General features: G+C 46.4%; 1 protein-coding gene across 4 annotated transcripts; it reads left to right on the forward strand.

Moving 5' to 3' along the window:
• Positions 1-321: 321 nt before the first annotated feature.
• ARHGAP35 (Rho GTPase activating protein 35) lies at positions 322-25026 on the forward strand. Of its 4 annotated transcripts, none has more exons than XM_085044054.1 (7): positions 322-558; positions 6726-10529; positions 13123-13267; positions 15867-15944; positions 19971-20102; positions 22239-22344; positions 24536-25026. In XM_085044054.1, the coding sequence occupies exons 2-7, from the start codon at positions 6837-6839 to the stop codon at positions 24831-24833; spliced, it is 4452 nt and encodes a 1483-aa protein (XP_084900180.1). In that variant the 5' UTR covers positions 322-558; positions 6726-6836; the 3' UTR covers positions 24834-25026. The 4 variants fall into 4 exon arrangements, with proteins under 4 accessions (XP_084900180.1, XP_084900181.1, XP_084900182.1 ...); XM_085044055.1 differs by having other exon boundaries at positions 6729-10529; XM_085044056.1 differs by having other exon boundaries at positions 322-549.
• Positions 25027-25671: the final 645 nt, after the last annotated feature.

Here is a 25671-nt window from a genome sequence, read left to right on the forward strand (position 1 = left end):
CCGCCTCTCGCCCCATTTCCCCCCAAATTCCCTCTCCCCAAAATTCCCTGTTTCCCCGCGAAAATCCCCTTTTCTCCCCAAAATCCCCTCCTCCTCCCTCCCCAAAATTCCCGGTTAAACCCCAAAAATTCCCGATTCTCCCCCAAAATTCCCTATTCTCCCCCAGATTCCCGATTAACCCCAAAAATTCCCCGTTCTCTCCCCCCATTCCCAATTCGCGGTGTTCTGCTCCTCCTCCAGGCCACGCCCCCTCCGTTCAGCTCCGCCCCTCCGCTAAGCTCCGCCCCCCGCTGCCGTGAGGGGAAGGCGGGCGGGAAAGGAGGAGGAGGAGGGAAGGGAGGAGGAGGAGGAGGAGGAGGCGGCCGAGGGGGCTGAGGGAGGGGGAAGAGAGGAGGAGGAAGGCGCCGCCGCCATTACAGGCCGAGCCCGCCCCGGCGGCCCCCGCCGCCCTCGCCCCGCCCGCCGCCGCCGCCCCGAGCGCGGCCATGGCGCTGCCGCCTCCTCCCGCCTCCCCCGGCCCGGCCCGCCGCCGCCGCCGCCGCCGCTGCTGTTTCTCCGGTAAGAACCCGAACCCTTCCCCATCTCCGTTCTCACCCCGCCGCCACCATCGCCGCCGCCTTTCTTTTTAAACCCCCCCTGGAAAGAACAATGGGCCGCCCCACCCCCGCCCGCCGCGCGCACAACGGGTTGGCCCAAATGGCCCCGCGGGGGGGAGCGGCGGGGAGGGGGCAGGGAGAGACCACCCCCCACTGGGGGGGGAGGGGGGACCGACCCCGACCCCCCCCTTGATACCCCTGATGGTTCCGCCGCTCGTTAGTGAGGAGACGCTAATTAGGGGAGGGGGGAGGGCAAGGCCGCGGCGGGGGGTGAGGGAGACCCCGAGATTTGGGGAGGGAGATCAGTTTGGGGTGGGGAACATTAATTTGGGGTGGGGATACTAATTTGGGGTGGGAGACTCAGTTTAATTGGGGATACTCAATTTGGGGTGAGGGATCCCTAATTAGGGAGATCTCCTAATTTGGGAAGGGGGAAGGCAAGGCGGAGGGGGTGAGGAGACCGGGCCCCAGGGAGAGGGAGACTCAGTTTGGGGTGGGGGAGCTCTAATTTGGGGTGGGGGACACTCAGTTTGGGGAGTGAGCCATCCAATTCGGGGAGGGGAAGCCACATTTGGGGTGGGGGACACTCAATTTGGGGAGGGGGACACTCAATTTGGGGTGGGGGAGCTCTAATTTGGGGAGGGGGACACTTAATTTGGGGTGAGGGAGCCCAATTTGGCGAGAAGGACATCCGATTTGGGGTGAGGGAGTTCTAATTTGGGGTGGGGGACACTCAATTTGGGATGAGTGACATCCAATTTGGGGTGAGGGATCCCCTAATTGGGGGAGATCCCCTAATTTGGGGAGGGGGAGACACTAATTAGGGGAGGGGAGAGGGCAAGGCTGCGGTGGGAGTGATGAGACCCTGAGATTTGGGGAGGGAGCCAAATTTGGGGTGGGGGAACCTTTATTTGGGGTGGGGAGACTCAGTTTGGGGTGGGGAACCTTAATTTGGGGTGGGGGAGACTCAGTTTGGGGTGGGGGACACTGAATTTGGGGTGAGGGGAACACTCAATTTGGGGTGAGGGATCCCCTAATTAGGGGAGATCTCCTAATTAGGGGAGGGGGGAGGGCAAGGCCGTGGCGGGGGGTTGAGGGGAGACCCCGAGATTTGGGGTGGGGGAGTGAAATTTGGGGTGAGTGAGATCAAATTTGGGGTGGGGGACACTGAATTTGGGGTGTGGGAGTTCTAATTTGGGGAGCGGGACATTTAATGAGGGCAGGAGGAGCCTTAATTTGGGGTGTGGGAGCTCTAATTTGGGGTGAGGGACATCCAATTAGGGGAGGGGGACACTTAATTAGGGCTGGGGAAGCCCAATTTGGGGAGGGGGACACTCAGTTTGGGGAGGGGGGAGCCCTAATGAGATTCCCTAATTAGGGGAGGGGTTAGACCCTAATTAAGGGAGAGGAGACCCCGAAATTTGGGGAGGGGGAGCCAAATTTGAGGAGAGGGAGACCAAATTTGGGGAGGGGGAGACTCAGTTTGGGGTGGGAAACACTCAATTGGGGAGGGGAACCTTAATTAGGGGAGATCTCCTAATTAGGGGAGGGGGTAGCACTTAATTAGGGGAGGGGAGACCCCAAAATTTGGGGAGGGGAAGCCAAATTAGGGGTGGGGGACGCCCTAATGAGATTTCCTAATTAGGGGAAGGGGTAGACCCAAATTAGGGGAGGGGAGACCTCGAAATTTGGGGAGGGGGAGCCAAATTTGGGGGGTGACCCCCCAGTTTGGGGTGGGGGAGACCCAATTTGGGGAGGGGGAAAAACCCTTAATTAGGGTAGGAACCCCTAATTAGCGTAGGAACCTAATTAGGGTGGGAAGACCCCAAATTTGTTGAGGGGAGATCACTAATTAAGGGGAGTAATTAGAGGGGAGACCCCAAAAATAGGGGAGATTTCCCCTTAATTAGAGGAGGGGGAGATCATTAATTAAGGGGAGTAATTAAAGGGGAGACCCTCCAATTAGGGGAGGGGAGACTCTTAATTAGGGGAGACTCTTAATTAGGGGTAACCACCCTAATGAGGGGAGGTGAGACCCCAAAAATAGGGGAGATTTCTCCTTAATTAGAGGAGGGGGAGATCACTAATTAAGGGGAGTAATTAGAGGGGAGACCCCAAAAATAGGGGAGATTTCTCCTTAATTAGGGGAGGGGGAGATCACTAATTAAGGGGAATAATTAAAGGGGAGACCCTCCAATTAGGGGAGGGGAGACCCTTAATTGGGGGAGACTCTTAATTAGGGGAGGGGAGACCCCAAAAATAGGGGAGGTTTCCCATTAATTAGAGGAGGGGGAGATCACTAATTAAGGGGAGTAATTAGAGGGGAGACCCCAAAAATAGGGGAGATTTCTCTTTAATTAGAGGAGGGGAGCCTCTTAATTAGGGAACACTTAATTAGGGGAGACCACCCTAATGAGGGGAGGGGGGACCCCCAATTAAGGGGGTTATTAGAGGGGAGATCCCCCAATTAAGGCTAATTAAGAGCTGGGGGTTTGTCTTCCCCCATTTTTGGGGTGATTCCCAATTCCTCCTCCCTAAATTCATTAGAAAATGGGAAAAATCCTAACTTTTGGGATTTTTTTTGGAATTTTTGGAGGGAGGATTTCCCCTCCCCAAATCCCCCTCCCCAAATTCATTGGGAAATGGGAAAAATCCCAATTTTTAGGAAATTTTTACTTCCTCAACATCCTCATTTCACTCCCAAAACTCCTATGTGTTTTTCTCATTTTTTCCCAAATTCCTTCCAAAAATTCAGGGGAAATTTGGAGAAAACTTAGGGAAAATTTGGGGAAAATATAGGGAAAATTCGGGGAAAATTTGGGATTTTCCAGCAACTCAAACCCCCCAAATTCCCCCCTTTTCCCGAGGTTTTTCCCGAGTTTTTTCCGGCCTCGGAACGACTCCAAAAAAGTCCTTTTTATTCCCAAAAAATCCATTCCCAGCGGGAGATGAAGCTTCTCACAATAATCCTTTTCTCCCTGTTTTTTGGGGATTTTCCAGGGAAAACAGGGAAGATCCAATTCCTGATTTTTCCATGAGGATTTTAGGGATTTTTGGGAATTTTTTGGGGTTAAAATCCAACTTTTCCCGCTGGGAATTGTTGATTCCATCCCAAATTTTTGGCCCCAATTCCTGGATTTGGGAATGGGAGGTAAAAAACTTGGGAAAATATTTTCATTTTGATGGAAAAAATCTGGATTTGAGTTGTTTTTCCAATTTTTTTGTCCCTTTTTCCCTCCAGGATTTCCCGTTTTCCTCCAAAATTCCCCAAAACTGTCCAAAATTCCCAATTTTTTGAGCTCCAAGTTGGGATTTTTCCCTGAATTTTCCCTAATTTTTCCCACTTTTCCCATTCCTTATCAATTATCCTGCTGGGAATTGAGAAATTTGGGGTTTTTATGAGATTTTGGGGTGAAAATGATGCAAAATCCACAGAAAATTCACCCTTTTCGGGGCAATTTTTGCTCCCAAAGTTTCGGAAAAAAATATGGAATTCCAGGAATTGGAAAAGGAAAAAATTCTTTTGGGATTTTTTGGGGGAAGAATTCCCAAGAAAGCTGGAAAATCCCTGGAAAAGTGGGGAAATCCCAGAGGGTGGATTTGAAGGTTTCTCCAGGAAATCCCAAAATTTGGGAATGGAAACTCCAGGAAATCCCAAAATTCAGGAGCAGCTCCAGCAAATCCCAAAATTTTGGGAATGGCAACTCCAGAAAATCCTAAAAATTAGGAATGGCAACTCCGAAAAATCCCAAAATTTTGGGAATGGCAACTCCGGAAAATCCCAAAAATTGGGAATGGTAATTCCAGGAAATCCCAAAATTTTGGGAATGGCAACTCCAGAGAATCCCAAAATTTGGGAACAACATTCCCAGAAATAGCAGGAAGAGAATTCCATGGAATCTTCGCCCTCGAGGTCGTTTACCTTTGGAAAATCCCAACCCAGAGCTGAGCCTGGAATTTTCGGGATCCGGGGATGGAAAAATCCTCTTTTTTGGGGAATTTTTTCCCTTTTTTGGGGATTTTTTACCTTTTATTGGTGATTTTTAGGGGTTTTTTGGGGTTTTTGGGGTTTTCCGGACGGATTTTCCGGAGGGAATTATTTTTTCCTGGATTTTTTCCCCTCCTCCTCCCCTCGGATTCCTCGGGAATTCTTCCTGCTGGACTTTGGAGTCAATCAGTAACTCCTGACTCAGGGAATTCCAGAGGGAGGAGGAAAAAAAAAGCGAAACCCGCCGGGAAAAACCCCAAAAATCCGGAATTTTTGGGAATTCCAGCTGGATTTGGGAGATCCGGAGGAAGGGGGTGAGGATTTGGCGCCGGGAATTTGGGGAATTGTTGGTTTTTAGGGGATTTTGGGGGGTTTTGGGGTGTTGGGATTTCCCTCGGTGGAGTTTGTGAAATTCCTGATGCTTTGAGCCCAAAAATTCCAGGAAAAATCCCTCAAAATCCTGAAATTCCCAGTATTTTGCACCCAAAAATTCCAGGGAAAATCCCTCAAAATCCTGAAATTCCCAACATTTTGCACCCAAAAATTCCAGGAAAAATCCCTCAAAATCCCAAAATTCCCAACACTTAGAGCCCAAAAATTCCAGGAAAAATACTTCAGAATCCTGAAATTTCCAAAGCTTTGAGCCCAAAAATAATCCTTTTTGGGAAAATCCCAAAGATCCTTTTTGAGGTTTTAGGGAAAATCCTGAAGATCCTTTTTAGGTTTTTTGGGAAAATCCCAAATACTTTAATTGAATTCACGTAAAAAATAATGGGAATAATGTGAATTTTATAAAATCAAGATTGGAGTTTTTAATTTAATTCACCTTAAAAATAATGAGAAAAATTGAGTTTATTAAATCCCGGATTGGAATTTTTAATTTAATCCACGTTAAAAATAATTGGAATAAAATGGGTTTTATAAAAATCCAAAGATGTGGATTTCATAAAAATGAGGATTTTATGAAAATAAGGATTTTATAAAAATGAGAGTTTTATAAAAAGGTGGATTTCATAAAAATGAGTATTTTATAAAAATAAAGACTTTATAAAAATGAGGGTTTTATAAAAAGGTGGATTTTATGAAAATGGGGATTTTATAAAAATAAGGATTTTATGAAAATATGGATTTTATTTTATAAAAATGCGGGTTTTATAAAAGTATGGATTTGGGTTTCCATCCAAAGGTGGAAAATGGGATTAGTGGGTGGGAGGAGATGTTGTGTCCATCGTGGTGGACAAGTTGTGTCCATCATGGAGATGTTGTATCTATCATGGAGATGTTGTGTCCATCTTGGCGGAGAAGTTGTGTCCATCCTGGCGGAGATGTTGTGTCCATCATGGAGATGTTGTGTCCATCAGGGTGGAGATGTTGTGTCCATCATGGAGATGTTGTGTCCATCAGGGTGGAGATGTTGTCTCCATCATGGATATGTTGTGTCCATCATGGAGATGTTGTATCTATCATGGAGATGTTGTGTCCATCAGGGTGATGTTGTGTCCATCATGGTGGAGATGTTGTGTCTATCATGGTGGAGATGTTGTGTCCATCACGGCGGAGATGTTGTGTCCATCACGGCGGAGATGTTGTGTCCATCATGGAGATGTTGCGTCCATCATGGTGGACATGAGTTTTTCATCGTGATGGACACAACATCTCCACCACGGTGACACCTCATGTCCACAATGGTGGAAAGCTCATGTCCACCATGACGGACACAACATTTTCACCATGATGGAAACCTCCTGTCCACCATGATGGAAATCTCATGTCCACCAGGATGGACACAACATCTCCACCATAATGAAAACCTCATGTCCACCATGATGGAAATCTCATGTCCACCATGATGGAAACCTCATGTGCACCATGATGAACCCTTGATTTGGTGGACAAGTTGGATCCATCATGGACTGTCTTTGGTTGGTTGGAGAAGTTGTGTCCACCATGATGGAAACCTTGTGTCCACCATGATGGACACAACATCTCCACCATGATGAAAATCTCCTGTCCGCCACGATGGAAAACTCACTCTTCCTCCACCATAATGAAAGCCTTCCGTCCACCATGATGGAAATCTCATGTCCACCACAACCCAAACCTCCTGCCCAGCACCTAACCCACCTTCTCCTCTATCCCAGCAGATCTCCTTGGCCGTCCCACGCCGACCCCCACCGCGGCCTGAAGCTCCGCCCGCCCCGCCATGGCCCTGACCGCCGCCCTCTGACCGCCGCGGCCGCCATGCGCGGACAATGATGATGGCCCGCAAGCAAGATGGCCGCCCTCCCACCTACAACGTCAGCGTGGTGGGACTGTCCGGCACCGAGAAGGAGAAAGGGCAGTGCGGCGTGGGCAAATCCTGCCTCTGCAACCGCTTCGTCCGGCCCAGCGCCGACGACTTCCACTTGGACCACACCTCGGTGCTCAGCACCAGTGACTTTGGGGGCCGAGTGGTCAACAATGACCACTTCCTCTACTGGGGCGAGGTGGCCAGGCCGCTGGACGAGTGCGTGGAGTGCCGGATCCACGTGGTGGAGCAGACGGAGTTCATCGACGACCAGACCTTCCAGCCTCACCGCAGCACGGCGCTGCAGCCTTACATCAAACGCGCCGCGGCCACCAAGCTGGCCTCGGCCGAGAAGCTCATGTACTTCTGCACCGACCAGCTGGGCTTGGAGCAGGACTTCGAGCAGAAGCAGATGCCCGACGGGAAGCTCCCGGTGGACGGTTTTCTCCTCTGCGTGGACGTGAGCCGCGGCATGAACCGCAACTTTGACGACCAGCTCAAGTTCGTGTCCAACCTCTACAACCAACTGGCCAAGACCAAGAAGGCCGTGGTGGTGGTGTTGACCAAATGCGACGAGGGCGTGGAGCGCTACATCCGCGACGCCCACGCCTTCGCGCTGGGCAAGAAGAACCTGCAGGTGGTGGAGACCTCGGCGCGCTCCAACGTCAACGTGGACCTGGCCTTCGGCACGCTGGTCCAGCTGGTGGACAAGAGCCGCGGCAAGGCCAAGATCATCCCCTACTTCGAGGCCCTCAAGCAGCAGAGCCAGCAGATCGCCGCCGCCAAGGACAAGTACGAGTGGCTGGTCAGCCGCATCGTCAAAGGGCACAACGAGGCGTGGCCCAACGTGTGCCGCAAGATGGCCGCCGCGCCCGAGTTCCAGGATTACGTCTACCTGGAAGGGACCCAGAAGGCCAAGAAGCTCTTCCTGCAGCACATCCAGCGCCTCAAGCAGGAGCACGTGGAGCGCCGCAGGAGGACCTACCTGGCCTTGCTGCCCCAAGCTCTGGACGCTCTGGTCCCCGACCTGGACGAGATCGACCACCTGAGCCGCGCCAAGGTGGAGAAACTTCTAGAAACCAAGCCTGACTTCTCCAAGTGGTTCGTGGTGCTGGACGAGACGCCGTGGGACGCCACGAGCCACGTGGACGCCGCCGACGCCGAGCGCATCCCCTTCGACCTGCTGGAGACGCCGGCGGCCGAGCAGCTCTACGAGGCTCACCTGGAGAAGCTGCGCAACGAGAGGAAGAGGGCGGAGATGAGGAGAGCTTTCCGGGAGAACCTGGAGACCTCGCCTTTCGTCACGCCCGGGAAGCCCTGGGAGGAGGCCAGGAGCTTCATCATGAACGAGGACTTCTACTTGTGGCTGGACGAGTCGGTCTACGTGGACATTTACGGCAAGCACCAGAAGCAGCTCATTGATAAGGCCAAGGAGGACTTCCAGGAGCTGCTGCTGGAGTACTCGGAGCTCTTCTACGAGCTCGAGTTGGACGCCAAGCCCAGCAAGGAGAAGATGGGGGTCATCCAGGAGGTGCTGGGCGAGGAGCAACGGTTCAAAGCCCTCCAGAAGCTGCAGGCCGAGCGCGACGCCCTCATCCTGAAGCACATCCACTTCGTCTACCACCCCACCAAGGAGACGTGTCCGAGCTGCGCCGGCTGCGTGGACGCTCGGGCCGAGCAGCTGCTGTCCTCGCGGTTCCTCCGGCCAGCCGACCGGCACCACCACCATCACCACCACCACCACCGCAACCCGCTGGCCGCCGATTCCGTCGACCGGATCAACCTGGTCATCCTGGGCAAGGACGGTTTGGCCAGAGAGTTGGCCAACGAGATCCGAGCGCTGTGCACCAACGACGATAAGTACGTCATCGAGGGCAAGATGTACGAACTGGCCCTGCGGCCGATCGAGGGCAACGTCCGGCTGCCGGTCAACTCCTTCCAAACTCCCACATTCCAACCCCACGGCTGCCTTTGCCTCTACAACTCCAAGGAGTCTTTATCCTACGTGGTGGAGAGCATCGAGAAGAGCCGAGAGTCCACTCTGGGCCGGAGGGACAACCACCTGGCCCAACTGCCGCTGACCCTCATCCTGGTCAACAAGCGGGGCGACGCCGGCGGCGACACCCTGCAGAGCTTGATCCAGCAGGGCCAGCAGATCGCCAGCAAGCTGCAGTGCGTCTTCCTCGACCCCGCGGCGGCCGGCATCGGCTACGGCCGCAACATCAACGAGAAGCAGATCGGCCAGGTGCTCAAGGGTCTGCTGGACGCCAAGCGCAACCTCAACCTGGTGGGAACGGCGCTGAAGGACGCGCCGGACGCCGAGCTGCGCATCGTCATGTGCCTCATGTGCGGCGACCCCGTCGGGGCCGAGGAGGTTTTGCTGCCCGTCCTGCAGTCGCCCAACGTCCGGCCGGCTCCGGCCGGTTGCTCCGTGGTGGCCGAGCTGACCGTGGGCGGCCAGCGGCGGCGCGTGGAGGTGGCCTTGCTGTCCTACCACGCCGCCTTCGGCCTGCGCAAGAGCCGCTTGGTCCACGGCTACGTCGTCTTCTACTCGGCCAAGCGCCGCGCCTCGCTGGCCACGCTGAGGGCCTTCCTGGCCGACGTGCAGGACATCGTGCCGGTCCAGCTGGTGGCTTTGGCCGACGGTTCCGCCGACCTGCTGGACAACGACGTGAGCCGCGAGCAGCTGGCCGAGGGCGAGGAGATCGCGCAGGAGATCGACGGGCGTTTTGCTGCCCTGCCGGCCGGTCAGCCCCAACCCAAACCGGACATGGCCTTCCAGGCCTTCCTGAAGGACGCGCTGGACAAGAAGAACATCGTGGAGGCCACCCACATGTACGACAACGCCGCCGAGGCCGCCAGCACCGGTGAGGACGTTTTCAACTCGCCGCGCGCCGGGTCGCCACTCGGCAACGCCAACCTGCCGGACTCGGAGGAGGACGCGGAGAACCCGCCGGGCTACAGCCCGTTCCGCGAGGAGCCGGCCGGCCAGAAGGACCATTCCAAGCTGGCCATGGAGCTGGAAGGCAACGACGGCTTGTCCTTCATCTCGGTGGTCAGCAGCTTCGAGGGGAAGCTCAACAACAAAGTGCCGCCGCCGGTCAAGCCCAAACCGCCGGTGCATTTTGGCGAGTTGGGCTACCTGGAGCAAAGCCACCGCGACGGTCAGCGGCGGTCGGTGTCCTCCACGTGGTTACCGCCGGAATGCTTCGACCCTTCGGATTACGCCGAGCCGATGGACGCCGTGGTGAAGCCGCGGAGCGAGGAGGAGAACATCTACTCGGTTCCTCACGACAGCACGCAGGGCAAGATCATCACCGTGAGGAACATCAACAAAGCTCAGTCCAACGGGAGCGGCAACGGCTCGGACAGCGAGATGGACACGAGTTCGCTGGAACGTGGCCGGAGAGCTCCGGCCGTGGTCAAGCCGGTGTTGTATCGGGCGAGATGTCCGCGGCTTGGCCGGTTTGCCGGCTATCGGCCGGGTCTGGGCGTGGGCAGCGATGATGAGTTGGGTGGATCTGGCCGGAAGAAGGACGAGGAGCAGGGGACACCTGGGGGGTACAAGGGGGACAACGCGGTGATGGCCTACGAGACGGGCGACGGTGAGGATCCGCGCAGGAGGAACATCCTCAGGAGCCTCAGGAGGACCACCAAGGTGGGGTGAAGTTTGGAAGGGTCAGTTTGGGGTGGTGGTCAAGCACTGGGAGGGGTGGGAATGGCAATTCCAGTGGTCATCCCAGTGGTCAAACTGGTCAAGGTCTTGAGGAACATCCTCAGGAGCCTCAGAAGAACCACCAAGGTGGGGTGAATTTCAGAAGGGTCACTCTGGGGTGGTGGTCAAGCGCTGGGAGGGGTGGGAATGAGGCATTTCCCCAGTGGTCAAACCTTGGTCAGTGGAGGATTCCAGGAGGAACATCTTGAGGAGGATGATGAAGGTCAGAAGGGTCAGTTTGGGGTGAAAATGTGGCTTGGAGAGGTGTGGGAATACTGGACCATCCCAGTGGTCATCCCAGTGGTCAGTGTTGTGTCAAATCCTGGTTGATGTTTTGGTTGAGAATCTCCAGAGGAACATCTTGAGGAGGTGAAGGAAGGTGGGATGAAGGTCAGAGAGGTCACTCTGGGGTGGTGGTCAAGCCCAGGGAGAGGTGGAAATACTGGACCATCCCAGTGGTCAGTGTTGGGTCCCTGTGGTCATCCCCGTGCCATCCCAGTGGTCAGCATTGGCTCCCAGCATTGGCATCCCAGGGGTCATCCAGTGGTCAGAGTTGGGTCCCAGTGCCATCCCAGTGGTCATCCCAGTGCCATCCCAGTGGTCATCCCAGTGCCATCCCAGTGGTCAGCATTGGGTCCCAGTGACCATCCCAGTGGTCATTCCAATGGTCATCCCAGTTTCATCCTAGACCATCCCAATGCCATCCTGCTGGTCAGCACTGAGTCCCAGTGTCATCCCAGTGCCATCCCAGTATCATCTCAGTGTCATCCCAGTGACCATCCCAGTTCCATCCCAATGGTCAGCATTGGGTCCCAGTGGTCATTCCAGACCATCCCAGTGGTCATCCTGGTGGTTACCATTGGGTCCCAGTGGTCATCTCAGTGACCATCCTAGTGACCATCCTAGTGACATCCTGGTGGTCATCAGTGACCATCCCACTGGTCATCCAGTTTCATCCCTGTGCCATCCTAGTGTCATCCCAGTTCCATCCCAGTATCATCCCAGTGACCATCCTGGTAGTCATCCAGTGGTCATCCAGTGGTCATCCAGTTCCATCCCAGTGACCATCCCAGTTCCATCCCAGTGCCATCCCAGTTCCATCCCAGTGACCATCCAAGTGACCATCCCAGTTCCATCCCAGTGGTCATCCAGTTCCATCCCAGTGACCATCCCAGTGACCATCCCAGTTCCATCCCAGTGACCATCCCAGTGGTCATCCCAGTGCCATCCCAGTGACCATCCCAGTGACCATCCCAATGGTCACCATTGGGTCCCAGTGGTCATCCCAGTGACCATCCTAGTGCCATCCTGGTGGTCATCACAGTGACCATCCCAGTGGTCATCCAGTGGTCATCCCAGTGGCCATCCCAGTGGTCAGCATTGAGTCCCAGTGGTCATCCCAGACCATCCCACTGGTCACCCTGGTGGTCACTGTTGGGTCTCAGTGCCATCCCAGTATCATCTCAGTGTCATCCCAGTGGTCAGCATTGGGTCTCAGTGGTCATCCTAGTGTCATCCCAGTGCCATCCCAGTGGTCATCCCAGTGCCATCCCAGTTCCATCCCAGTGCCATCCCAGTGACCATCCCAGTTCCATCCCAGTTCCATCCCAGTGACCATCCCAGTACCGTCCCAGTGTCCATCCCAGTTCCATCCCAGTGACCATCCCAGTGCCATCCCAGTGGTCATCCAGTGACCATCCAGTGGTCATCCCAGTTTCATCCCAGTGGTCATCCAGTGGTCATCCCAGTGATCATCCTAGACCATCCTAATGCCATCCCAGTGGTCATCCAGTGACCATCCCGGTGCCATCCCAGTGGTCAATCCAGTGCCATCCGTGTAGCCATCCCAGTGCCATCCCAGTGGTCATCCCGATGGTCATCCAGTGGTCATCCTAGTGGTCACCGTTGGGTCCCAGTGGTCATCCCAGTTTCATCCCAGTGGTCAGTGTTGGGTCGCAGTGACCATCCCACTGGTCATCCCAGTGGTCCAAAATTGGCCTTTTTTGGGTTCAGGACTGGAATTTTAGGTTCCAAACTTGGGATTTTTGGGGTTCCAATGTGGAAATTTTTGGGTTCAGAACTGCAATTTTTTGAGGTTCGAAAGTGGAATTTTTTTGGGGTTCAGAACTGGAATTTTCTGGGCTCAGAACTGGAATTTTGGGTTCAGAACTGGAATTTTTGGGTTTGGACCTGGAATTTTTTGGGCTCAGAATTGGAAATTTTGGGTTCAACGCTGGAATTTTAATATCCAGAACTGGAATTTTACGGCTCAAAACTGAAATTTTTGGTGTCTGGACCTGGAATTTTTTTGGGCACAGAAGTGGAATTTTCGGGTTCACAGCTGGAAATTTTGGGTTCAAAACTGGACTTTTTGGGTTCGAAACTGGAATTTTCTGGGTGTAAAACCAGAATTTTTGGCTTCAAACCTAGAATTTCATCATTGCCATCAGAATTTGAGCTTCACAACCAGAATTTCAGGTTCCAAACTTCCATTTCCCGCCCCGAAATTCCGTTTTTTTTGGGATTTTCTCCGCAGAAACCGAAGCCCAAAGCTCGCCCGTCGCTGACCAAGACGCCCTGGGAGAGCAGCTATTTCGGGGTTCCCCTGGCGCACGTGGTGACCCCGGAGCGACCCATCCCGCTCTTCATCGAGCGCTGCATCGAGTACATCGAGGCCACCGGTAGGTTTGGGGGGAAATTCGGGATTTTTGGGAATTTTTTGGGAATTTTTCCGATTTTTTTTGGGAATTTTTCCGATTTTTTTTCGATTTTTTTTCAGATTTTTTTTTCATTTTTTAGTGATTTTTTTCAGATTTTTAGAGGTTTTTAAATGGATTTTTAGTGGGTTTTTTAGGGATTTTTAGTGGGTTTTTTAGGGATTTTTAGTGGGTTTTTTAGGGTTGGTAAGGGTTTTATTGGGCTTTGGGTTTTTGGGAATTTTGGCGATTTTAGGGATTTTTAGTGGTTTTTTAGGGATTATTTAGTTGTTTTCTAGAGATTTTTAATGTCTTTTTTGGGATTAATTTAGGGGTTTTTTAGGGATTTTTGGAGGATTTTTAAGGATTTTTAGTGTTTTTTGAGGGAACATCGACTACATCGAGGCCACAGGTCAGTCCTACAATCATTTGGGGGTTTTGGGGATTTTTTGAGATTTTTTGGGAATTTTTTTGGATTTTTTTTTGCAAGTTTTTTGCATTTTTTAAAGATTTTTTAGTGATTTTTGGAAGGATTTTTTTTAGCCATTTTAGGGGTTTTAGTGGGTTTCGTTTTTGTTGTTTTTAGGATGTTGGGGAAGTTTTCTTGGGGTTTTGGGATTGGGGAATTGGGGGGAACTTTTAGAATTTATGGAGTTTTTTAGTGATTTTTTGGTGGGTTTTTAGAGGGTTTTTTTAGGGATTATTCTAGAGGTTTTTTAGGGATTTTTGGAGGTTTTGGGATTTTTAGCAGTTTTTTAGTGATTTTTTTGTGGTTTTCTTAATGGATTTTAAGGGGTTTTTAAGGGATTTTTAGGAGTCCTTTTAGAGATTTTGAAGTTGTTTTTTAGGGATTTTTAATGTTGTTTTTAGGAATTTTTTAGGGTTTTCTTTAGAGATTTTTATGGTGTTTTTAAGGATTTTAAGGGCTTTTTAGGGGTTTCTGTAGGGATTTTTACTTACTCTTTTTAGGATTTTTCAGAGATTTTTAGAGCATTTTAAAGGAATTTTCAGGAGATTTTTTAGGGATTTTTTTTTTTACTATTTTTAGGCTTTTTTAAGGGACTTTTAGATATTTTTATAGGTATTTTCATAAAAATACAGAATTGGTGAAATAAAACAGAAATCCATTATTTTCTGTGAATTTTTGGGATTTTTTTCCATGAATTTTGGGATGGTTTTCCATGAATTTTTGGGATGTTTTTCCATGAATTTTTGGCGGTTTTTTCCATGTATTTTGGGATGTTTTTCCATGAATTTTGGGATTTTTTTCCCTGAATTTTTGGGATTTTTTTCCCATGAATTTTGGGATGTTTTCCCATAGATTTTGGGATGTTTTTCCGTGAATTTTTGGGATTTTTTCTCATGAGTTTTGGGATGTTTTTCCCATGAATTTTGGGATATTTTTCCCATGGATTTTGGGATGTTTTTCTTTTAATTTTGGGATGTTTTTCTTTTAATTTTGGGATGTTTTTCCATGAATTTTTAGGATGTTTTTCCATGGATTTTGGGATGTTTTTCCATGAATTTTTGGCGGTTTTTTCCATGTATTTTGGGATGTTTTTCCATGAATTTTGGGATTTTTTTCCCTGAATTTTTGGGATTTTTTTTCCCATGAATTTTGGGATGTTTTTCCCATGAATTTTTGGGATGTTTTTCCATGGATTTTTGGGATGTTTTTCCATGGATTTTTAGGATGTTTTTCCATGGATTTTTGGGATGTTTTCCCATGAATTTTGGGATTTTTTTCCCATGAATTTTGGGATGTTTTTCCATGAATTTTGGGATGTTTTTCCATGAATTTTTGGGATTTTTTTTTCATAGATTTTAGGATGTTTTTCCATAGATTTTGGGATGTTTTTCCATGAATTTTTGGGATGTTTTTTCCATGGATTTTGGGATGTTTTTCCATGGATTTTGGGATTTTTTTTCATAGATTTTAGGATGTTTTTCCATAGATTTTGGGATGTTTTTCCCATGGATTTTGGGATGTTTTTCCATGAATTTTGGGATGTTTTTCCATGAATTTTTGGGATTTTTTTTTCATAGATTTTAGGATGTTTTTCCATAGATTTTGGGATGTTTTTCCATGAATTTTTGGGATTTTTTTTTCATAGATTTTAGGATGTTTTTCCATAGATTTTGGGATGTTTTTCCATGAATTTTTGGGATGTTTTTCCCATGGATTTTGGGATGTTTTTCCATGGATTTTGGGATGTTTTCCCATGAATTTTTGGGATTTTTTCCCATGAATTTTTGGGATGTTTTTCCATGGATTTTGGGATGTTTTTCCCATGAATTTTAGGATGTTTTTCCATGGATTTTGGGATGTTTTCCCATGAATTTTGGGATGTTTTTCCATGAATTTTTAGGATGTTTTCCCATGGATTTTGGGATGTTTTTCCATGGATTTTGGGATGTTTTTCCATGGATTTTTGGGATGTTTTTCCATGGATTTTTGGGATGTTTTTCCATGGATTTTGGGATGTTTTTCCGTGGATTTTGGGATGTTTTTCCCATGAATTTTAGGATGTTTTTCCATGGATTTTTGGGATGTTTTTCCATGGATTTTGGGATGTTTTTCCAGGCCTGAGCACAGAGGGGATTTATCGCGTCAGCGGCAACAAATCCGAGATGGAGAGTCTGCAGCGCCAGTTCGACCAAGGTAACCCAAAAATACCCCAAAATCATCCCAAAATCACCCCAAAAACACCCCAAAAATACCTAAAATCTGAGAAGGAGGGTCTGCAGTGCCAGTTCGACCAAGGTAACCCCAAAAAATACCCCAAAATCACCCCAAAAATAGGCTAAAAATACCCTAAAAACACCCAAAAATCACCCCAAATCCAAGATGGAGAGTCTGCAGCACCAGTTTGACCAAGGTAACCCAAAAATACCCCAAAAATACCCCAAAACACCCAAAAACACCACAAAACTCCCAAAAACGCTCAGAAACACTTAAACCACCCCAAAATCAACCAAAAACACCCCAAAATCACCCCAAAAATACCCAAAAATCACCCCAAATCCGAGATGGAGAGTCTGCAGTGCCAGTTCGACCAAGGTGACCCAAAAATGCCCCAAAATTATCCCAAAAACACCCTAAAACACCCAGAAACACCCAAAACCACCCCAAAAATGCTCAAAAACACCCTAAAAACACCCTAAAAATGCCAAAAATACCCCAAAACCACCCCAAAATACCCCAAATCTGAGATGGAGAGTCTGCAGCGCCAGTTCGACCAAGGTAACCCAAAAATACCCCAAAAACACCCCAAAATCACCCCAAAATCACCGAAAAAACACCAAGAAACACCACAAAGACACCCAGAAACACCTAAACCACCCCAGAAACACCCAAAAATACCCCAAAATACCCCAAAAACACCCAAATCCGAGATGGAGAGTCTGCAGCACCAGTTCAACCAAGGTAACGTAAAAACACCCCAAAATTATCCCAAAATCACCCAAAAATACCCCAAAATCACCCCAAAAATACCCTAAAAACACCCAAAATATACCACAAATCCGAGATGGAGAGTCTGCAGCACCAGTTCAACCAAGGTAACCCAAAAAATAACCAAAAACACCCTAAAAAACCCAGAAACACCCAAAACCACCCTAAAAACACCCTAAAAATACCCCAAAAATACCCCAAAAACTCCCAAAACCACCCCAAAATACCCCAAATCTGAGATGGAGGGTCTGCAGCGCCAGTTCGACCAAGGTAACCCAAAAATACCCCAAAAATACCCAAAAACACCCAAAAACACCCTAAAAACACCACAAAACTCCCAAAAACGCTCAGAAACACTTAAACCACCCCAAAATCAACCAAAAACACCCCAGAATCACCCAAAAAACACCCCAAAAATCACCCCAAATCCGAGATGGAGAGTCTGCAGCGCCAGTTCGACCAAGGTAACCCAAAAATACCCCAAAACACCCAAAAACACCCTAAAAACACCACAAAACTCCCAAAAATGCTCAGAAACACTTAAACCACCCCAAAATCAACCAAAAACACCCCAAAATCACCCAAAAAACACCCCAAAAATACCCAAAAATCACCCCAAATCCGAGATGGAGAGTCTGCAGCGCCAGTTCGACCAAGGTGACCCAAAAATGCCCCAAAATTATCCCTAAAACACCCAGAAACACCCAAAACCACCCCAAAAATTCTCAAAAACACCCTAAAAACACCCTAAAAAACCCCAAAAATACCCCAAAACCTCCCAAAACCACCCCAAAATACCCCAAATCTGAGATGGAGAGTTTGCAGCGCTAGTTTGACAAAGGTAACCCAAAAATACCCCAAAATTATCCCAAAATCACCCCAAAATACCCCAAAATCAACCAAAAACATCCCAAATCTGAGATGGAGAGTCTGCAGTGCCAGTTCAACCAAGGTAAACCAAAAAATACCCAAAAATCAACCAAAAATTATCCCAAAATCATCCCAAAACACCCCAAATCTGAGATGGAGGGTCTGCAGCGCCAGTTCGACCAAGGTAACCCCAAAAAATACCCCAAAAATACCCAAAAACACCCAAAAACACCCTAAAAACACCACAAAACTCCCAAAAACGCTCAGAAACACTTAAACCACCCCAAAATCAACCAAAAACACCCCAAAATCACCCAAAAAACACCCCAAAAATACCCAAAAATCACCCCAAATCCGAGATGGAGAGTCTGCAGCGCCAGTTTGACCAAGGTAACCCAAAAATGCCCCAAAATTATCCCAAAAACACCCAGAAACACCCAAAACCACCCCAAAAATGCTCAAAAACACCCTAAAAACACCCTAAAAACACCCTAAAAAGCCCCAAAAATACCCCAAAACCTCCCAAAACCACCCCAAAACACCCCAAATCTGAGATGGAGAGTCTGCAGCGCCAGTTCGACCAAAGTAACCCCAAAAAATACCCCAAAATTATCCCAAAATCATCCCAAAATACCCCAAAATCAACCAAAAACATCCCAAATCCGAGATGGAGAGTCTGCAGCGCCAGTTCGACCAAGGTAAACCAAAAAATACCCGAAAATCAACCAAAAATTATCCCAAAATCATCCCAAAACACCCCAAATCTGAGATGGAGAGTCTGCAGCACCAGTTCAACCAAGGTAACCCAAAAATACCCCAAAATCACCCCAAAATCACCCCAAAAATGCCCCAAATCACCGAAAAAACACCAAGAAACACCACAAAGACACCCAGAAACACCTAAACCACCCCAGAAAGACCCAAAAATACCCCAAAATCACCCAAAAACACCCCAAAATACCATTTTTTAGGGAGCAAATTTAACCCATTCTTAACCCAATCCCAATCCAATTTCCTGAGAGTTCCAGATATGGATTTTCCGGAATTTTCTGGGATTTTTTCCAGAATTTTCCACAATTTTCCATCCTTTTCTCCCCAGACCACAGGCTGGACCTGGCCGAGAAGGATTTGGGGGTTTTTGGGGCTGAAATTCCATTTTTTGGGGGTCAAATTTCACTCAATCCAAACCCAATTCCCTGAGGACTTCCAGACACCGATTTTCCTGATTTTTCCGGATTTTTCTGGAATTCTTTCCAGAATTTTCCATGATTTTCTTCTCCAGACCACAGACTGAGAAGGATTTTTGGGGTTTTTAGGGCTGAAATTTGGGATTTTTGGGACGAAATTTCACTCAATCCAAACCCCATTGCCTGGAGACTTCCAGACACCAATTTTCCCGATTTTTCTGGAATTTTCTGGAATTTTCCGGAACTTTCTGGTATTTTCTCTGCAGACCACGGGCTGGACCTGGCCGAGAAGGATTTTGGGTTTTTGGGGCTGAAATTTGGGTGTTTAGGGGCGAAATTTCACTCAATCCAATGGATTTTGCACCAATTTTTCGGGGATTTTTTCTGGATTTTTTCCAGGATTTTTTCCAGAATTTTCCGGAACTTTCTGGTATTTCCCCCCCAGACCACGGGCTGGACCTGGCTGAGAAGGATTTTGGGTTTTTTGGGACAAAATTTCCCCCAGTCCAAACCCAATTCCCTGGAGGTTTCCATTCATCAATTTGCCATAATTTTCCCGATTTTTCCGGGATTTTTTCTGGAATTTTCTGGAACTTTCTGCAGACCACAGGCTGGACCTGGCTGAGAAGGATTTTGGGGTTTTTAGGGCTGAATTTTGGGGGTTTTGGGACAAAATTTCCCCCAATCCCAACCCAATTTCCTGAGGACTTCTAGACACCAATTTCCCATCATTTTCCTGATTTTTCCGGATTTTCCCGGAATTTTCCAGAATTTTTTTCCACCGAATCACAGGACAAGTAGGATTTGGGGTTTTTAGGACTGAAATTCAGTTTTTTTGGGGTCAAATTTCACCCAATCCCAACCCAATTTCCTGGAGATTCCAAGGATCCATTTGGGACCAATTTTCCCGATTTTTCCAGAATTTTCCGGGATTTTTTCCGGAATTTTCTGGAACTTTCTGGTATTTTCTCTGCAGACCATGGGCTGGACCTGGCCGAGAAGGATTTTTGGGGTTTTTAGGGCTGAAATTTGGGTGTTTAGGGGCGAAATTTCACTCAATCCAATGGATTTTGCACCGATTTTCCCAATTTTTCTGGGATTTTTTCCGGGATTTTTTCCCGATTTTTCCGGGATTTTTTCCGGAATTTTCTGGAACTTTCTGGTATTTTCCCTGCAGACCACGGGCTGGACCTGGCCGAGAAGGATTTCACGGTGAACACTGTGGCTGGAGCCATGAAAAGTTTCTTCTCGGAGCTCCCCGAGCCTCTCGTCCCTTACAACATGCAGGTGGAGCTCGTCGAGGCACACAGTGAGTTAATTGCTAATTAATTTGGGTTAATTGGGGTTAATTAGGGTTCATTGGGGTTCATTGGGGGTTGTGGTTATTGGAAATAACGAGTTTGTCGTGAATTTTTTAGTTATTTTTTATTGATTTGTAATGAATTCCTTGTTGAATTCCTCAAAAATTTCTCATTCATTTGTCATTAATTCATCACTAATTCTTCATTAATTCCTCAAGAACTTCTCGTTAATTCTTGAGAAATTCCTCAAAAATTCGTCATTAATTCCTCACAAATTTCTCATTAATTCATCACTAATTTTTCATTAATTCCTCAAGAATTTCTCACAAATTCCTCATTAATTCTTCACAAATTCCTCATTAATTCTTCACAAATTTCTCACAAATTCGAGGCGCACAGTGAGTTAATTCCTAATTAATTTGGGTTAATTGGGGTTCATTGGGGTTCATTGGGGGTTGATGGGTTGTGGTTATTTGAAATAACAAATTTATTGTGAATCTTTTAGTTATTTTTTATTGATTTCTAGTTAATTTCTTGTAAATTCCTCAAAGTTTTGTCATTATTTCGTCATTAATTTGTCATTAATTCGTCAGTAATTCTTCATGAATTCCTCAAGAATGTCTTGTTAATTCTTCACAAATGCCTCAGAAATTCGTCATTAATTCTTCCCAAATTTCTCATTAATTCATGACTAATTTTTCACTAATTGCTCAAGAATTTCTCACAAATTCATCATTAATTCTTCACAAATTCGTCATTAATTCCTTATTAATTCTTCACCAATTACTCACGAATTCGAGGCAGACAGTGAGTTAATTGCTAATTAATTGGGGTTAATTGGGCTTAATTGGGGTTCATTGGGGATTGATGGGTTGTGGTTATTAGAAATAATGAGTTTGTTGTGAATTTTTTAGTTATTTTTTATTGATTTGTCATGAATTCCTTGTAAATTCCTCAAAAATTTGTCGTTAATTTGTCATTAATTTGTCATTAATTCATCATTAATTCCTCAAGAATTTCTCAATAATTCTTCACAAATTCCTCAAAAATTCATCATTAATTCTTCACAAATTTCTGACTAATTTTTCATTAATTGCTCAAGAATTTCTCACAAATATGTCATTAATTCCTCATTAATTCTTCACAAATTCGAGGCACACAGTGAGTTCATTCCTAACTAATTTGTGTTAATTGGGGTTAATTGGGGATTGATGGGTTGTGGTTCTTTGGAAATAACGAATTTATTGTGAATTTTTTAGTTATTTTTTATTGATTTCTAGTTAATTTCTTGTGAATTCTTCAAAAATTTGTCATTAATTCGTCATTAATTTGTCATTAATTCATCACTAATTTTTCATTGATTCCTCAAGAATTTCTCATTAATTCCCCAAGAATTTCTCATTAATTCTTCATTAATTCCTTAAGAAATTCTCATAAATTCTTCTCTTAATTTTTCAAAAATTCTTCAATTAATTTCTCGTTAACTCTTCACAAATTCCTCAAAAATTCATCATTAATTCTTCACAAATTTCTCATCAATTCCTCACAAATTTCTCATTAATTTCTCATTAATTTGTTGTAAATTCCTCAGAAATTCCTCACAAGTTCCTCACAAATTCTTCATTAATTCTTTACAAATTTCACATTAAATCTTCATAAATTTCTCTCAAATTTCTCACAAATTCTTCATTAATTCCTTGTGAATTCCTCATTAATTTCTCCTGGATTTCCCATTAATTCTTCCTGAATTCCTCATTAATTCCTCATTAATTCATCCTCCCCATTCCAACCCCCAAAATTCCCATTTTTTCCACTCCCAACCCCAAAAATTCCCATTTTCACCATTAAAAATTCCCTTTTTTTCCACTGCCCACCCCAAAAATTCCCATTTTTTCCACTCCAACCCCAAAAATTCCCATTTTTTCCACTCCAACCCCCAAAAATTCCAATTTTTTCCACTTCCAACCCCAAAAAATTCCCATTTTCACCATTAAAAATTCCTATTTTTCCCCTCCCAACCCCAAAAAATTCCCATTTTTTCCATTCCCAACCCCAAAAATTCCCATTTTTTCCCCTCCAACCCCCAAATTTCCCATTTTCACCCAGCTGACCCCCAAAATTCCCTTTTTTTCCCCCAAAATCAGAGATCAACGACAGAGACCAGAAGCTCCACGCTCTGCGCGACGTCCTGAGGAAATTCCCCAAGGAGAACTACGAAGTCTTCAAATACGTCATCGCACACCTCAACAGGTGAATCCCAAATTTCGGGGATTTTTTGGGATTTTTTGGGATTTTTTGGGATTTTTTCGGGAATTTTGGAGCATTTTTTGGTGATTTTTTGAGGATTTTTGGGCATTTTTTGCGAATTTTTGGGCATTTTTTGCAAATTTTTTGGTGAGTTTTTTGCAAATTTTATGTGAGTTTTGGGGGATTTGCTGGGGAGTTTTTGGTGGAATTTTTCAGGAAATTTTGGGAAATTTCAGGCGAATTTTTTGGGCATTTTTGTGGATTTTTTTGTGGATTTTTAGGGATTTTTTGGTGGATTTTTGTGAATTTTTTGTGAATTTTTGAGCATTTTTTGGTGACTTTTGAAAACTTTTTGTGAGTTTTGGAGGATTTTCTGGTGAGTTTTTGGTGGAATTTTTCAGGAAACTGGCAAATTTCAGGCGAATTTTTTGGGCATTTTTGTGGATTTTTGTGAATTTTCTTTTAGTTTTTGGGTGATTTTTTTAAGTTTTTGGTGGGATTTTTTGCAATTTTTGGGTAATTTTTTTAAATTTTGGGGAATTTTTTTGCGAATTTTTGGGCTTTTTTGCGACTTTTTGCAAATTTTTGTGAGTTTTTTGTGAATTTTTGGTGGAATTTTTGAGGAAGTTTTGGGAAATTTCAGGCAGATTTTTTTGGCATTTTTGTGGATTTTTTTGTGGATTTTTAGGGATTTTTTGTGGATTTTTGTGACTTTATTGAGAATTTTTGTGATTTTTTGGTGACGTTTTTGCAAATTTTTTGTGGATTTTGGGGGATTTTCTGGTGAATTTTTGGCAGAATTTTTTGGGAAGTTTTGGGAAATTTCAGAGGAATTTTTTGGGCATTTTTGGCCGATTTTTTGTGGATTTTAGGGATTTTCGGGTGGATTTTTGTAAACTTTTTTTTCATTTTTGAGTGATTTTTTTGCATTTTTGCTGGAATTTTCCAGGAAATTTAGGGCAATTTCTTAGGAATTTGGGAATTTTTTGGGGCAGTCTTGTGGAATTTTTTGGAGCAAGTTTGGGGCAACTTTTGGTCAATTACTGGGTAATTTTTTGCCAATTTTGGAGCAATTTTTGGTCAGTTTTTGTCAAATTTTCAACCAATTTTCATCAAATTTCTGCCAATTTTCAACCAATTTTTTTTTAAATTTTGGGTTTTTTCGGGAATGTTGGGAATTTTTTGGGCCAAATTTTTGGAATTCTTTGGATCTCTTCTGGGGCGACTTTTGGTCAATTATTGGGCAATTTTTGGCCGTTTTTTGACCAATTTTTTGGCATTTTTCGGTCAATTTTCAGTCAGTTTTCATCCAATTTTCATCCAATTTTCTACCAATTTTATAGGAATTTTGGGATTTTTTGGCCAATCTCATGGAATTTTTTCGAGCAATTTTAGGGCAAATTTTGGCCAATTTTGGAGCAATTTTCAGCCAATTTTTAGTCGATTTTCGTCAAATTTCCACCGAATTTCAGCCAATTTTTTTTTTAATTTTGGTTTTTTTCAGAAATTTCATTATAAATTTCCAATTTTTTAATTTTCTCACCCCAGGGTGAGCAGCAGCACCACGTGAACCTGATGACCAGCGAGAACTTGTTTAGGGAAATTTTAGGTCAATTTCTTAGTAATTTTGGGATATTTTTGTGAATTTTTCAGGGCAACATTTGGTTGATTTTTGAGCAATTTTCGGTCAATTTTCCACCAATTTTCGGTCAATTTTTCACCAATTTTTGGCCAATTTTCATCGACTTTTTTGCCGATTTTTCCTGAAATTTCTTTTTTTTGTAAATTTTGCCCTAAATCTTGTTTTTTCCCCCATTTCCCCCCAGGGTGAGCCAGCAGCACCGCGTGAACCTGATGACCACTGAGAACCTGTCCAGGGGCATTTTTAGGCCAAATTTTTGGGGAATTTTGGGGAAGTTCTGGGCGATTATCGCGCAACTTTTAGGCAATTCTCAGTCAATTTTCAGTCAATTTTTGTTCAATTTTCAACCAATTTTCAGTCCATTTTTGGTCAATTTTCAACCAATTTTTGGTCAAGTTTTGGTCAATTTTCAACCAACTTTCGTCAATTTTCAGTCAATTTTCAACCAATTTTCATCAAATTTTCACCAATTTCAACCAATTTTTTTTGAAATTTCATGTTTTTTTGTAAATTTTGCCCTAAATCTCGTTTTTTCCCCCCATTTCCCCGCAGGGTGAGCCAGCAGCACCGCGTGAACCTGATGACCAGCGAGAACCTGTCCATCTGCTTCTGGCCGACGCTGATGCGGCCGGACTTCAGCACGATGGACGCTCTGACGGCCACCAGGACCTACCAGACAATCATCGAACTCTTCATCCACCAGTGCCCCTTCTTCTTCCCGCTGCGGCCGGCGCCGGACACGGCCGGCTCGCCCCCTCCGGCCGCTCCGGCCGCGCTGACCACGCCGGCGGCGCAGAGCTCGCCGCCCAGGACGCCGTCGCCGCCGTCGTCGGCCGAACTGCTGGAGTGACCGCGGCGTGGCCGTCGGGGTCGACGGAGTGGCCAGCGGAGGGACCGTGGGGTGGTCATTGGAGTGACCGTGGAGTGGCCGTTGAGGTCAATGGAATGGCCGATGGAGTGACCGTTGAGTGGCCGTTGGGGTCAATGGAGAGACCATTGAGTGACCGTTGGGGTCAATGGAGTAACCATTGAGTGACCATTGGGGTCAATGGAGTAACCATTGAGTGACCATTGGGGTCAATGGAGTGACCATTGGGTGGTCAATGGAGTGACCATTGAGTGACCACTGGGGTCAATGGAATGGCCAATGGAGGGACCATTGGGTGGTCAATCGAGTGACCATTGGGTGGCCGTTGGGGTCAATGGAGTGACCATTGGGTGGCCGTTGGGGTCAATGGAGTAACCATTGAGTGACCATTGGGGTCAATGGAGTAACCATTGAGTGACCATTGGGGTCAATGGAGTGACCATTGAGTGACCACTGGGGTCAATGGAATGGCCAATGGAGGGACCATTGGGTAGTCAATGGAGAGACCATTGAGTGGCCGTTGGGGTCAATGGAGTAACCATTGAGAGACCATTGGGTGGCCACTTGGGTGGCCACTTGGGTGGTCAATTGAGTGACCATTGAGTGACCACTGGGGTCAAGGAAGTGACCATTGAGTGACTGTTGGGGCCAATGGACTGACCATTGGGTGACCATTGGGGTCGATTGAGTGACCATTGGGTGACCATTGGAGTCAATGGAGAGACCAGTGGGGTGGTCAGTTGAGTGACCATTGGGTGACCATTGGGGTCAATGGAGTGACCCTTGAGTGGCCATTGGAGTCAATGGAGAGACCAGTGGG

The sequence above is a fragment of the Lichenostomus cassidix genome, unplaced genomic scaffold, assembly GCF_008360975.1.
Source record: "Lichenostomus cassidix isolate B80296 unplaced genomic scaffold, HeHo_3.0 HiC_scaffold_35, whole genome shotgun sequence".
Classification (NCBI taxonomy): Eukaryota; Metazoa; Chordata; class Aves; order Passeriformes; family Meliphagidae; genus Lichenostomus; species Lichenostomus cassidix.